Here is a 13,956-nt window from a genome sequence, read left to right on the forward strand (position 1 = left end):
TGTATGGCGCTGTCATGACCCAGGGTGGCTTCAGCGACGAGGCTCTCATGGCAGCTCTCAGCCACCTGCTTGACAACAAGGCCCAGGGTGTTGGGTTCGTTGCCATGGCAGACGCTCACAGGGTGTTGTGGTTCAGGAGCTGGCTAGACAAGCACTACTACTAGAGATAGTGCTGCTTATGAGCGTGCATGATCCCAACGGCGATGGCGGTGGCGATGACGACGACGATTACGATGACGACGTACATTTTGTGTAGCTAGGGCTAAAAAACAATTTGATGGTCTGTATATTTTGGTGAGGTAGTATATACTAGCCCCTCACGTTGATGATGAACTTGCGGTGGTAGGACGACACCCTCTTTTGGATGTGGTGGTAGGTTGACACCAAGGTAGTGCTAGGTTGAACTTGCTATGCCGTATGATCATGCATGCTTTACTTCTCTTCTGCTCCATTGTTGTTTGTGTGCTACTTTACTTGCTACTCGCGTGCTTCATTGATTTTCTGCTTCAACTCTTGCTCTTGTGCATTGCTAGGACAAGTGGTATGTCGTGTTCATCGATAAGGCTCCAGGGTTTTATAGTTCATGGGAAGAAGCCAATGCACAAGTGGCATCGTATAGCAACAACAGCTATAGAGAGTTCAAGACTAGGCAGGCAGCAGAACAAGGTTACTCCGACTGGGTGCGAAAGCACAGAGGCAGCAGTGTTGACAGTGGCAAGGTTGAAGGTGTCAAAGTGGAAGGTGCTAAGGTGGATCGTCAGTTTGGGCTGAAGCTGAAGAACTTCATCACCTTCGCCCAGTTCATCGCCATTGTTGTGTTATGGCGTTGGTGTGCTAGATGTGATCATTGTGGGTAAGCTCACCAACTAGGGTACAAGGTAAGCACAACATGTACGCCGTATGCAACCAAACGCCATGTTCATGTGCCGCTAGAGCCAATGTAGGCAACCAAACAAAGTGCACTTGCGTATTAGCTAATGCAGGGACACCAGATGCAGGCAACCGAACAATTTACAGATAGCGCATTAGGACCTGTTTTTGCTCAACCAGACTGGGTTGAGAAGCGTATGCGATGCAGGAACTGTTCACAACGGTAAAGGTTGAAATAGGGGCTCGAATGTCGAGGCTCTCAAACTCGCCAAGCATGCATGCCCAATGAATGACCGCCATGTTTGGTTAGGTCAGCCTAATAGACTTGATTTTATCCATGTATACCTTATGATGGTTGAATAAAAAGCTTCGGAGTTTGTAAAAAAAAAAAGAAATAGGGGCGCCTCGCCTACGCTACGCGGGAAGCCTCCAAAGGAGCGCCAAAAAATTCACCCCTCAAAAAAACAAAAACAAAGGAGCGCCAAAAACCGGAAGAGTCGAAGACACGGCTGCGCGGCGCACCCCACCACCAGCCCCTTGCCGCCAGCCGAGGAGACGAAGCCAGAATCCGCCGCCGCGTCCATCGAGGAGCGCAAGCCACCATGAAGTTCAAGGCCTCCTTCACCGACGACGGCATCTCCCTGCTCGACAAGCGTAAGCCCCAGCGCAGCACACTCCTCAATTCCCCTCCCTCTGTCGCAATTCACCGAACACCTCACGCGCGCCGTCCGCTCCCGCAGGGTTCCTTCCGGCCATCGACAAGGTGGGCCGCGTGTGCCACGTCTACCTCACCCCCACGCACGCCATGCTCCTCCACAACCTCCTCGGCTCCACGGGGCCCGAAGGCGACGGGCCGCAGTGCGTCGCGCAGTTCGCCAAGGACCTCCTCTTCCGCGAGTACAACGTGTCGTCGCGGGACGGCAACCGCGTCGCCTTCTCCGTCGACGTCGCGCTGCTCCATCGCGCCCTCCGTAGCGCGCTCGCTGTCCACGCGCAGTCGCCGGCTACCGGGGACGCCCCCGCAGCGATTCAGGTCAAGCTCGTCAACAAGCAGACCCCCGGGTCCCGTTCTGCTGCCCCGTTCCTCACGTTCGAGACCAAGGGCGCTCGCTCCGCCGTCGTGCAGGACGTGCCCATCTCGAAGCCACTGTCACGCTCCGATGTTGCGCGCTTGCAGGACGCACTTGACGCCGCCCAAGAGCTTCCTGAGGTGGGGAGTTCTCACATGGCATTTTCCAGTTTCTTATCATTCATCAGTAAAAAATTATCCTATTTGTTTATCTGATTGAATGCTTTCACAACATAATCTACTCTAGCTGTCCAAATGCGAAAAGAACTAGTTAAATTGAAGCAGGTAGTGGCCATGCAACTTCTGATGGCCTAGTTGTGATGCTGGAGTGCAGAAACAAAATTAGGTACCAATTCACAGTTTCATACAGGCTGAGCCATAAAATGTAATGACCTGGATCCATCCTCCAAACAGCATTTTGTTTGTTGAGCCCCTGAACTTGATATTCACGTAATTTGCCAGTAGCAAAGATAATTTATCTTTAACATGCTGAAGTTTGATCATGTATTCGCGTCTCATTATTTGAAGCACTGTTTAGAGGTCTAATCAATGTAAATCTGATGCACAGAACCACTCTTAATTTGTTGTAACAAAAATCCTCAAGATATCCATGTTCCAGCAAGATACCGGCATACCGCACAATATACCATTTAACAATAGTCAACAATTAATTAAAATATGAAATGTAGAAATATATAAAATATGAATATGGGAATGACTTATTCACATAATTTACTGATAGCAAAGATGTTAGTTAATAGACAGTAAAGTTTGATTGTGTCCCATTATTTGAAGCACTGATCTAGACGTCTAGTCCATTTTAATTGATGTGGATATTCCTATCTTGCATTGTTATACCTTTGGAAATTTACTAAAATTATCTATCTGCGAGCAAGAAACTGGAAAAGATGTGATTCATAGTAACATTAGTCAACAAATGGTTACAGAAGTATAAAATGTAAAAATAGCAACGACGCTTATCGAATACTAGTTCTTATTAGTTCCTACAGTTCTACTGTTCTCTTCAATGCTAAGTATTTTTCTTTGCGAAATATCTGTACCTACCCAGAGGTCTGTGCTGCTTGTGATCTTGAAGATATCTTCAACTTGGATGATTGTTAGAAGAAATTTATTTTACTGTTGTTAGCTATTAGCGGACGTTGTAGATTTTCATACTGGGTTGGTGTTATCTTTCTACTGTCAGCTGCTTATTAGTAGAAATTTATCTTTCTGCAGACTCTGGTCCAGGTTCCAGATCTACAACAGTTACAGAATTTGGTGGATCGTCTAAAAAACATTGGTGATCTTCTGTCTGTAACAGTTACCCAATATGGTGATCTCCATCTGCAAGTTTCAACTTCTCTTGTTACTCTTGGTTCAGAATTCAAAAGGCTTCGGATTCTTGGTGCTCGTGGTAAATTATGGCTGCTGGGAGCTGTAATCAGCATTCAGCATTAGCTTCCTTAAATTCCGAAGTACTCCCCTCCGTCCCATAATATAGGACGTTTTTTTTTTTTTTTTGAGAAACTCGAGTACACCAAATACTCAAGTGGGGGGAAAACACTCAGCCTGCATCAAAGGCGTCAGTCTGTCTGGAACTCTAGCAAGGAGCTGCAGATCACCCTTCTGTCTTGCCTCTGCTGCTAATTCATGGGCCAGTGTGTTGCACTTCCTTCCAACGTGAGTGACCTTGAAGGAAGTAAAACTCTCGGAGACCTCCATGATATCCCGTAGCACACCAAAACAAGGAGATAGATTCAGGGAGCCCTTTTTAAGTTCATTAACTAACGCCATGCAATCCACCTCTAGCACCATTGGCCCACTGTATATTCCTGCCAGGGCCTGCATCCCAACCAAAGCTGCTCTAGCCTCTGCTTCCTCCACACTTGCCGCGCTGCCAATCTGTTTTCCAACTGATATGAGCACCAGGCCTCGACAGTCCCTCGCAGCTGCTCCCGCCCAGCATAGGCCACTGTCTGGCAGATAAGTTGCGTCAGAGTTTAATTTTACTGCACCTTGATCTGGAACAGTCCATTTCATTAATTTCTGATCATCACTCTGCACTTCAGTGTTGGCACAGGGCCACCTCTCTTTGCCAGCCTCCGAAGAGGGGTATGTACTGGTTCTTGCCAACTGTATTTCATCCTCGTACTTCAGGAGAAATTGGACAGAATGGCCAATTGATTCCTTGCCTTTTCCATGAACACAATCACCACGCAGATGCCATCCCCTCCAAAGAAGCATCAACACCCTCGCCCTCACATCCACTGATGTTGTCGCTAATAGCAGTTGCAGCCAGTCCGGGCCCGTGTACTGGAAAGAGTTCTCGGGCGGGAGTTCCCATTCTTTCCTCATTTCGTGTCTGAGAGCACGACTTTTAGTACATGATACCACCGCATGGAATTCGTCTTCCTCGCCACAACCACAGATGTTGCAGGTGGCATCCAGCTCTAAGGTCCTCCTCCACTTGTTCTTCTTCGTGGCTAGCGTGTTGGTGGCAACTCGCCAGCCAAATTTTTTCACTTTTGGTGGAACATTCGACTTCCAAATGAGGTCCCAGATGCTCCTATCGTCAGGATCATTTGACGAGCTAGATGGGGACTGTCGGGTCTGCCCATGTGTTGCAGCGGCCAGTTTATATGCACTTCTTACTGAGAAAACCCCGTTTCTTTCGTAGTGCCAAGCAATACAATCTTCTGCATCAGACCTTGGAATGGATAATTTGCATATTTCATCTGCATCAAAGGGGTGGAAAATTTGCCTTATAAGCTCCACATTCCACTCTCTACTCTGGTTGCATGAGCTGGTTCACCCACCGCAGTCTTGACCTCCTAACAAAAGATGCAGTCCTTAGTCCTTCCTTCCGAGGGATCCACTGGTCTCTTTGGATTTGAATGCTTCTTCCATCCCCCACCCGCCAGATGATGCCTTTCTTTAGGAGCTCCAACCCAACCTCAATTCCTCTCCATACCGGGGACGCGTCTGAGGCAAAAACCGTATCAAGGAGATTTCCGTGTGGATAGTATTTTGACTTGAGCACTCTCGCACACAAACTGTCCGGATTTTGTAGTAGCCTCCACCCTTGCTTTGCAAGCAGTGCAATGTTGAACAGGTGCATATCCCTAAAGCCAATACCACCTGCCCTTTTCGGTCGTGTCATGCGTTCCCACGACATCCAATGTACCTTCCTATGCCCTTCTTCATCCCCCCACCAGAAATCACGAATCATCTTCTCATATTTCTCGCAAAAGCCTTTTGAGAGTAGGAAGACCCCCATAGTAAAGCAGGGGAGAGCCTGGACCACGGATTTGACGTGTACTTCCTTTGCTGCGTATGCCATAAATCTTCCTGACCAATCACTACACCTCTTACTGAATCTATCCAAGATCGGTTGGAATTTCTCGTCCTTCATCCTCCCTTCTGGAGTTGGAAAACCCAGATACTTGCTCTCAAAGGAGGAGGAAACCACTCCCAGAACTCTCTTTATCTCTTCCCTAGACTCTTCCGGGCACCACTCGCTGAAAAGTAAAGAGCATTTATTTTCGCTCAGCAATTGCCCCGTACCTCGCTGGAAAGACGCCAACACCTTCTTCATAACCTGTGCCTGTACAACATTTGCCTTAAAGAAAATTAGGCTATCATCTGCGAAAAGAAGATTTGAGATTCCTGGGCTGTTCCTCGCAATCTTAATAGGTGTCAGGTTGCCGTCATTTGTTTCCTTCTTCATGAGACTGACTAAACCATCAGCAACAAAGAGGAAAAGATAGGGGCTTATTGGATCTCCTTGCATTATGGGACGGAGGGAGTAGGTGTCATTAGTGTCCAACGCACTTCACATTTTTATATCGATGTTCTCTATTTCAGCAAATGCACCTGTCGTTGATCAAAATGTGAGTGCTACCATTCGTATGGAAATGGCGGTTGAGAGAGGGGAAGCACTGTCAGTGGTATTGCTCCTAAGCTTCATTTATTAAATAATCGTTCTATTATTTTCATGTCAGATGTTCACAGGTGCTTGTTATTCTATTTTCTCGCAGCAAGTGAGCATGAAGCACCTAGTTAAGAGCCTACAATGTCATTTGGCCAAGCCAGATTGTACCTTCTATGGTTTGTTTTTCAGCCGTTTCTGTAAACCTGTTGAAAAATCTTTCGCAAAAGGAAAACCTGTTGAAAAATAATATAAATTCGTATTAACTATTACCTTGATTTTTTGTGTAGGTATTGCTCCTAATGGTGCTTGCCTGACAGTGATATTCCAGTACTTCATTCCAGGAACACGGTTGACAGATAAATCCATCAGCTTTTACTGTAGGCTTCCAGTCCTTGACCCTGGCACCAGCTAAAGTAAACTATATCACAGCATGGTACTTGCTTGCTTTTAGTATCAGTAGATTAGGTTTGGTAGCATTATCTAGCTGATGTACCTTTAATTTTATGACTTGTTTGTGGCTTTGATATATATTAACTTCATGTCTTGCAATGATCTGCTTGTTCATATGGAAAATACTGGGTGCAAACTGTGAATGTTTGCGTTGGTGACATTCTGGTGTGGGCACCTCGATATCAACCCTGAAAATACTTGTTGTGCTAGTTTCTTTGTTCCGGATTATCACTTGCAGTTGCATGCACCCCTTTTCCACTTCAGTATAAATTATTTAATGCCTTCTGTCCACATCAGTACTCCTACTTCGTAGTTCTATTCTGTTCTGCTCTGAAGGATTAATCCCTATCAAGGCTCACAACTGCTAAGAATGTGACTCTTATGATAGAAGCTTGCAAAGCAATTCTTACTAAATTTATTTATTTTATTTTTTGATAAAAATTTCTTACCAAATTCTTACTAAATTTGGCTATTGCTACGGGTAAAATTAGGACACAGCCAGCTAGTACTGCATAACGCCCAAGAAAACCCAGCTGGCCCTGAAATTAGGCAATGCTTTATATATGGATTCAAATTTTCAAACTTCTGGTATACTCTTAATCAAGATGTGTGAATTTGGGTTTTCATTCCATGGGATCTATTTGGACCAACTACGCTTCTTCAAACCTCCAGATCCATCTTAAATGAAACCACCAGTTTCTCCAATGTTTATATCCTGCTGGCAGATTTTCTTATGAGCACATGCATGTCTCACCCACAACGGTCCCTGCATCGCACATGACATCTACTCTGTTGCTTATTTACTCCTCTCGTTGCTTCTATCACCATGCCATTTGTTTCTTTATTGGGTGGAAGAAGGTCCGCTCATACATTCTAAGGATGAATAAACTTTAGAAGTTACAACACCTGTTCTAGATGAACTCAGTCAGTTCCGTAAAGAAAAAAGATGGTCTCATTCAGAGAAAACACAGTAAACATACTACTAGATGCCACTACAACATAATGACCATCTGACCAACACTTCCAATCAGGTTTATCGTCTATGGAGTATTAGTACTAACCCCCTTTGACTGTTTGGAAATGCAAAAATATATTCTATTATGATTCCCTCTGATGTATTCATGCTCAAAAAGGGATCTGGTACATATTTTAGAGGAAACAAAGATGGTAACCATTTTATTTTGATGAAAGTGACAATTGTTAGTGAAGATCAGGGACACAGGTGGGCAGCCAAGTGGCTTTCTAGAGCCTACATACTATAGTAAATTCGGCAACAATATTTTTTAACCCATTTTTAAAACTATGTAGTACATGTTGTTACATTTTATGTGCGTCGAATTTTTTTGAAGAAAAGAAATGTTTTGGGCCTCAGTAAAGTTTTTTACTTTTTAAGCATCATTTTTTTCACACAGACCACAAAGCTCGTCTATTCTCCATGAAATTTTACATCCATGTAAACGACACGGACATGTCTAATTTTTTTCACATATTGACAGTTAGAAAATCATTTGTTTTTCACCCTGTATGCAACTTCGACTTACCGGGGTATATACCGACTTCGAATCTGGCATAAGGGGACCAGCCTAAATCGTTCTGCATATAGTAGCTGTTTAGCACCAAAGTCTTCCTGTACACGCTGTACACAGTACACGCGTCCACAGGGTGGCTTTAAATCTTCAGTTCGTGGTGACACTCACTGCACCGCATTAACAATTATTGTTGGTCCGCAGCAGTGAGTAGTATAGCTTTGAAAAGGAAGGCCAGATATTACAAACACAACTTGAATGACCCCATGTGGAATGTTTAGAGAGCCTGTCAATCCATGTGGAATGTTTTGTAAACCTGTCAATCTATCTAACCGCAATTGTGGATATTTATTGTAACTTGAATACTGTCGTCTCAGTAAGTACGTAATCTGCAAGCGAGAAGAATCACTGTGCTCATACAGTGCGGCCATGTGTGCCAATTAGTGCCCCCAGCCATTTCTGCCTATTTTGCTGCCCTCTCAAGACAGCAATAAGCTGTGAACGTCCAATTATGTGTCACCCTGCATCGCCGATGCCATTCTGCACGCATTACATGTGTGTATGTACCTCTACTCAAACGAGCTTCACTTCCAAAACGTATAAAAATTTACCAGTTTCTCTGACCATAGATACATATCACGCCAAGAACCGGTAGGAGACCTCCTATTTGTGCTACCCAGCAACCCCCAGCTTATATCTTTCTAGCCTTCGTTAGGACCAAGCTCCGGATCCACAACATAGCCTCTCAGGGAAGGCGTCTTGCCGATGGCAGGCACCTTCTTCTGAAGCCTTTTCCTCGCGATGTAGCCCCGGATCCAGGGCATCACGTCCTCGTTCACCTTGATCATGATGAAGAACAGCAGGCGGTAGATGAAGATCATGCTGAAGATGACCGACAGGTCGATCCACTTCGACCGGTGCACATTGATCTGGAAGATGTACTTCAGGATGAACTCCCCAGGGATCTTCGGCTGGTCCGGGTATTGGTTGTCGAATAGGAGACCGTCCATGTCATTCTGGCATTGGCCCTGTAGACGGATAAGAGTTTGATGTCAAATTTCATACTGGAATCCACCATGCTGCCGTGGTCTATGGCAACACGAAATTTACCTGTAGTGCCCAGTAATGGAAGCTGATGTACTGCATGGGGTATCTCCAGAAAACCTTCGGGATGTCATATGGAAGTCTGAAGTATCCGGAGACAAGCATGAATATTCCCTGTCCAAGAAAAATCGTGAGACAATTTTTTCATGTGAAGCTCCTAGGTTGAAAAACTTAGCTCACTAATAGGACAGTCTATGCCTGTAGTATCTTTATCCTAGACCATAATAAGATCTTTGGAAGATCCTCCTGCTGATGAATTTATACTGCTATTCAGTAGCCAGTTTTGAGCATGTAGTAGCAATGCGGTACAGTACTTATTCATTTGTTAAGCTTGATGGTTTATAAAAGTAATACATTTTTACCAAAGCCTTTCAATGTATTCTGGTTCTAGAGAACATTTTGGAAGTTTGGAGTTCCCTCATTGATGAACACATCTTGCGCCGTACAAGTTACACGCTTAAAGATTGTAAGAAAGACAAACGACAAGCTTCTTTTTGTTTTTCCTTTAATTTAGCAAGGTGCTTTAATCCCTACCTGTAACGAGAACTGCACTAGATTCAAAGCTATTAAGTTGTAACTATCATCTCCATTTACTGGCTACTTCAACAAGGCCATAATTTTGAGAAACAGGCAGCAAAGGATATTTGTTATCTGAAGACACAACTGGAGTTGATAAGAGTATAGGATACCAAATGAAAATTGGGCCAAAATGTACCTGAATTCCAGCTCCTATGATGATGCCCATGAGGAAATTGGGTATGACACTTGCAATGGCCATCATCAAACTCTCAACCACGGTGACACTGGCGTAGAGGTTCAAGACAAAGAAGATGTAGTGTGTGAAACCGGGATGAAGGCGCACCATGAAGTAGCATACTGTCCCTGACATGAAGCATATCAGGACCAGGAATGGCAGAGCAGAGATGGTGTTGGCAATGACAAATGCTGCAACACCGTAGTGCCCATTCAACCGTTCCCGCTGGAAAACCTGTGAACAAGTCGAGAAGCAGGTGAGCAAATTGTACATGGCAGCTCCGATTCCCGTATGGAATGATAAAAGTCTGGAGCTTCACCTTCATTTCTTCCACGAATGAAGGGAATCCTCCAATGGACATGAAGGTGACGAATCCAAAGACGAATGCTGCACATGCTGCCCTGGCCTGTGAAAAGAGGGAGTTAATGTCATTGCCCACAAAGAACACTTTTCATGAAGGAACGTGATGTCATTGCTTAAGTGTCTACTTGTTATTACAGATTCATGGCATTTTGTTCCAGATAACCACTGATTGATTATTCAGCACTTACCAGGATGGATGTGTATTTGGTGCCGACATCCAGGTAGATTGTGCCGATGCAGACGGTCACGAGGAGATAGATCAAGAGCCTGAGCCAGTAGTACCCAAAGTCGCGCGACATGTTGATGAATGAACGCCTGGTAAGTGTACACGCCTGCATCAAGAAGCTGGCCTGGCTGCCCCTTGAATCCATCACTGTTCCTTTCTGCAGCAAACAACACATGCATTTCATTTGGTCATTGCCTGTCCGGATGCACAAAATAAAAGGGCAGAGAAACGTATATGTTGCATTTAGGGGGTCTGAGAGGACGTACGATTCGTGCAATGTCATTAACTTTCTCCCTGGCAGCATAGTAGTACTGCGACCTGTTGTAGGCAGAGACCAGTTTCCTGATGGCCTCTGATGTGGTTATCTTGTCTAGAGGATCATCAGACCTTTCGATCTGCAAGGTATATGAAAATTAGACCACTTGCAGGTGAAAACATGCTGGCACAATTTATATGTACACATGAATTGCCGGGTTATCGATGTGTCCAGGTCCCCCCTTACCCTTGCTTTCATTGATCCTTTCAGGGTGGCCTTGACCTTGTCGAAGTCGGAGTTGACGCACCTCAGGAAATGATCCGAGGGATTTCTCAAAGGCGGGCATGGGAAACCAACTTCAGCGAAGAACTGCGTGTGGGAGGAAACAGGTGCAGGTGAGCGATCGCATAACATATGTGATGCAGAAGAAGCAGGGGTACTACTACTACGTACTGTGAAGTGATTAATTACTGATGCCATTACATGTGGAGCAGGAAGGAAGTTACTGCAATAGACAGATACTGGATCGTGGAGGAATTGATTACCTCACATGCTTGCGCTGCCTGTCCGAAGTAGACGTTTTTGCCCCCGGAGAGCAGGAAGAGCATGTCGAAGAGCTCGAAGACCTCGCTGCTGGGCTGGTGGATGGACGCAATCACTGTCCTGCCGTCCCTCGCCAGGCCCCGCAGCGTCTGCGTCACGAAGAAGGCCGAGGAGCTGCGCGCGCAACCAGAGCCGTCAATTCAATTCGATCTCCAACAGCACAACCACACAGGCACTACTGAATACCACGTACCTGTCGAGGCCGCTGGTGGGCTCGTCGAGGAAGAGGAGGCGGGGCCGCATGAGGAGCTCCAGGGCGATGCTGACCCGGCGCTTCTCGCCGCCGCTGACGCCCCGGAGGTGCCAGTTGCCGATGACGGTGTCGGCGCAGTCCTGGAGCCCCATCTCCACGATGGTGCCCTCCACCAGCGCGCGCTTGTCGTCGCGCGGCATCTTGTCCGGCAGCCGCAGCAGCGCCGAGTAGCCGATCGTCTCCCGCACCGTCAGCGTCCCGATCAGGTTGTCGTCCTGCGTCACGTACGCCTGCATACATATGCCAACACCACATCAGCAAGCATTCTTCTACGAGGATGGTCATGTTGCCATGATCCGAAAAGTAGTATCCTGGTGGTTTCGTTGCATCCAAAGTAGCATTCCTCGGAAGTCGGCTATGCCAAACTCGTACTGGTACGGAGTACATACCGAGAGGGCCAGTGTTTTTCGTCTCATGCGGGCAAAACTTAATTACCCAGTTTTATTACTGACTAGTACAAGCTAGAATCTACGTACTGCCGTAAAACTAAGCAAGTACTAGTAGAGGAAGATGCCCAAACTGAAGTGTAAACCAGCACATCGATCAACATAAATTCGGAACAGCGCCACAATAACAAATTACTACACAGCTGTCTGTATTTATGTCACCTAGGAGGTAGTAGGTCGCAGCAGGCCATTTCGCTTTGAACCATGCAGGGAAGATATTTCGCCGTTGAGATCGGTCGACGGAGAGCAAAGAAAAACGTTGCGTGCGAGATCTGTATGAAGGGGCATGGAATTGAAAGCAAAGCAGCAACGGGATCAGAAAAACTGAACGAGTATTAATTGCTCCGCCCAACCACTCGACACGGCACGCTATCGCTCTGGCTGCCCGTAGGAGAGCTGCTGCTACTCCTAGCGTAGGGGTACTGGGGCAGGGCGCCATATGCATGTACTACCCCGCCTGGGACAGCTGCGAAGCCAACGGGCCGAATCAAGAGCCGGTCGCGCGCGTACCCCGTGGATTTCGATGGCGTCGATAACTACGCGCCGGTGTAGAATTAATTAGCAGGTGAGAGCGACCGTACGGCTCCGTTCTACCGCTCCAAACGTACTGCGCCTGGCCATGGCATCTGCTAGCAGAGGTGGCTAGCTAGCTTTCACATGCTCGGAAATGGCATGAACACCAACTAAGGTGGATGAAAGTAACATGGAGAGTCTAATGCCCAAAAATGGCGGTCTCGTTGCCGGATAAAAACAAGCGAAGTAAAACGAGTGAGGCGAGGTGGCTGGCCGTACCGCGGCGCCGAAGGAGAGCTTGGCCTTGCGGCCGTTGAGCAGCACGCTGCCGGAGAGGAAGGCGTTGGCGGCGAGGCGGCCGGCGAGGGCGTCGAGGAGCGTGGACTTGCCGGAGCCGGACGGGCCCATGAGCGCCGTCAGCGACCCGGGCTCGGCGAAGCCGGTGAGCTCGTCCAGCACGGTCTGCGTCTTGCCGGGGCCCAGCGCCACGGTGACCGACAGGTCCTTCCACGTCAGCCTCGCCGACACCTCGCCGATGAGCACCGCCGCGCCCGCTCCGGGCATCGCCTTGCTGTCCCGCCACAGCGTCTCGCTCAGCGGGCTCAGCCCCACCACCATCGCCCCGCTGGCCGACGTCGCGGTCGCGCCGTTGGCCTGCAGCTCCACCATGGCCTGCCCGGCCGCCGTCCTCCGCGTGTCCTCCCCTCCTCCTCCTCCTCCTCTCATGGCTCCCGCCCGCACTGGCGGCGACGCGAGGGAGCTCTCCTCGGAGGGAGAGGTCAGTGGATGTGATGCGATGCGATGTGAAGTGGCTTGTGTTTAGCTGCTGCTGCTGCTGCTGCTGCTGCTGCTATAGGAGGGAGGGAGGGAGGGGGTAGCAAGGCAGGAGTTATAAAGGAGGAAGGCAAAGCATGCATGCATAATGAAGGTGGGGAGTTAATGGATGAATGGAGCAATCGGAGAGCGGTGCGGCTGCGATGCGAGGCCATCTATTCACAAACTGACAACCAATTGTCTTCTTTAGGCTTTGGCTGACAGCACATGGCCTACTCCAACACTGCTCATGTTATTGTGCACAGTGCTGGGTTAGGGTTTTGTTTGGAACCAAGCCATTTTTGGAGAAATTGTGTGACGATAGGAATCCTTTATGGACGGAATGCACCAAGAGAAACATTTCATCTTTTTTTTGGAAACGTTAAAAACCGGACGACGGATTTTTAAGCATTGACAAAATGAACGTTTTTATGTCGCGTGGATGATAATTTTGTTTAATAAGCACGGCAAATCCTGGCAAAAAACTGAACATGACGGATTTTGCTATGCTTGCTAAAGGAATTTTCACCCTCGCGACAACATAATTTACCATAATAAACGCTCTTTTGTCATGCTTGAAAATCTAACATTTGCTGGCTATCAAGTCCCTTTTTGGGTTCCGCCAAGGCAAAATGAGCGAAAACACTCCATTTAAATTCTTTTGACAAGTCTGAAGGAACATCACTCTTAATTTTCTCTTCTCCTTCCCATTAATTTTAGTCTCCATCATCTAAGGTTGGTCCCTTCGTTCCCTACTCTCTAAGTGTCAAAATTGTTCA

At 47.1% G+C, this 13,956-nt stretch overlaps 2 protein-coding genes across 2 annotated transcripts; one reads left to right on the forward strand and one right to left on the reverse strand.

The window, feature by feature from the left end:
* Nucleotides 1-1,317: 1,317 nt before the first annotated feature.
* On the forward strand, nt 1,318-6,420 carry LOC123046050 (uncharacterized). The gene is made up of 6 exons (XM_044469337.1): nt 1,318-1,524; nt 1,611-2,080; nt 3,176-3,353; nt 5,804-5,886; nt 5,977-6,046; nt 6,158-6,420. Exons 1-6 carry the CDS (start codon nt 1,473-1,475, stop codon nt 6,280-6,282), a joined length of 978 nt encoding a protein of 325 aa, XP_044325272.1. The 5' UTR covers nt 1,318-1,472; the 3' UTR covers nt 6,283-6,420.
* A 1,988-nt stretch (nt 6,421-8,408) lies between these two features.
* On the reverse strand, nt 8,409-13,216 carry LOC123046049 (ABC transporter G family member 11-like). Its single transcript, XM_044469336.1, has 10 exons — nt 12,644-13,216; nt 11,346-11,635; nt 11,095-11,266; nt 10,796-10,918; nt 10,560-10,688; nt 10,256-10,450; nt 10,024-10,110; nt 9,666-9,938; nt 8,957-9,064; nt 8,409-8,874 (listed from the first exon to the last, which is right to left on the reverse strand). Exons 1-10 carry the CDS (start codon nt 13,088-13,090, stop codon nt 8,548-8,550), a joined length of 2,151 nt encoding a protein of 716 aa, XP_044325271.1. The 5' UTR covers nt 13,091-13,216; the 3' UTR covers nt 8,409-8,547.
* Between the last annotated feature and the right edge of the window lie 740 nt (nt 13,217-13,956).

The sequence above is a fragment of the Triticum aestivum genome, chromosome 2B, assembly GCF_018294505.1.
Source record: "Triticum aestivum cultivar Chinese Spring chromosome 2B, IWGSC CS RefSeq v2.1, whole genome shotgun sequence".
NCBI classification, from domain to species: domain Eukaryota; kingdom Viridiplantae; phylum Streptophyta; class Magnoliopsida; order Poales; family Poaceae; genus Triticum; species Triticum aestivum.

Bases quoted from the DNA above. Each gene is read 5' to 3' on its own strand.
- LOC123046050 (XM_044469337.1), top strand. From the start codon at position 1,473: ATGAAGTTCAAGGCCTCCTTCACCGACGACGGCATCTCCCTGCTCGAC. The intron at 1,525-1,610 runs GTAAGCCCCAGC...CCGCTCCCGCAG, and splicing joins CATCTCCCTGCTCGACAAGC to GGTTCCTTCCGGCCATCGAC. The intron at 6,047-6,157 runs GTTTGTTTTTCA...TTTTTTGTGTAG, and splicing joins GCCAGATTGTACCTTCTATG to GTATTGCTCCTAATGGTGCT.
- LOC123046049 (XM_044469336.1), bottom strand. From the start codon at position 13,090: ATGAGAGGAGGAGGAGGAGGAGGGGAGGACACGCGGAGGACGGCGGCC. The intron at 10,919-11,094 runs GTAATCAATTCC...TCCCACACGCAG, and splicing joins AGGCAGCGCAAGCATGTGAG to TTCTTCGCTGAAGTTGGTTT. The intron at 10,111-10,255 runs GTAAGTGCTGAA...CTCTTTTCACAG, and splicing joins CCAAATACACATCCATCCTG to GCCAGGGCAGCATGTGCAGC.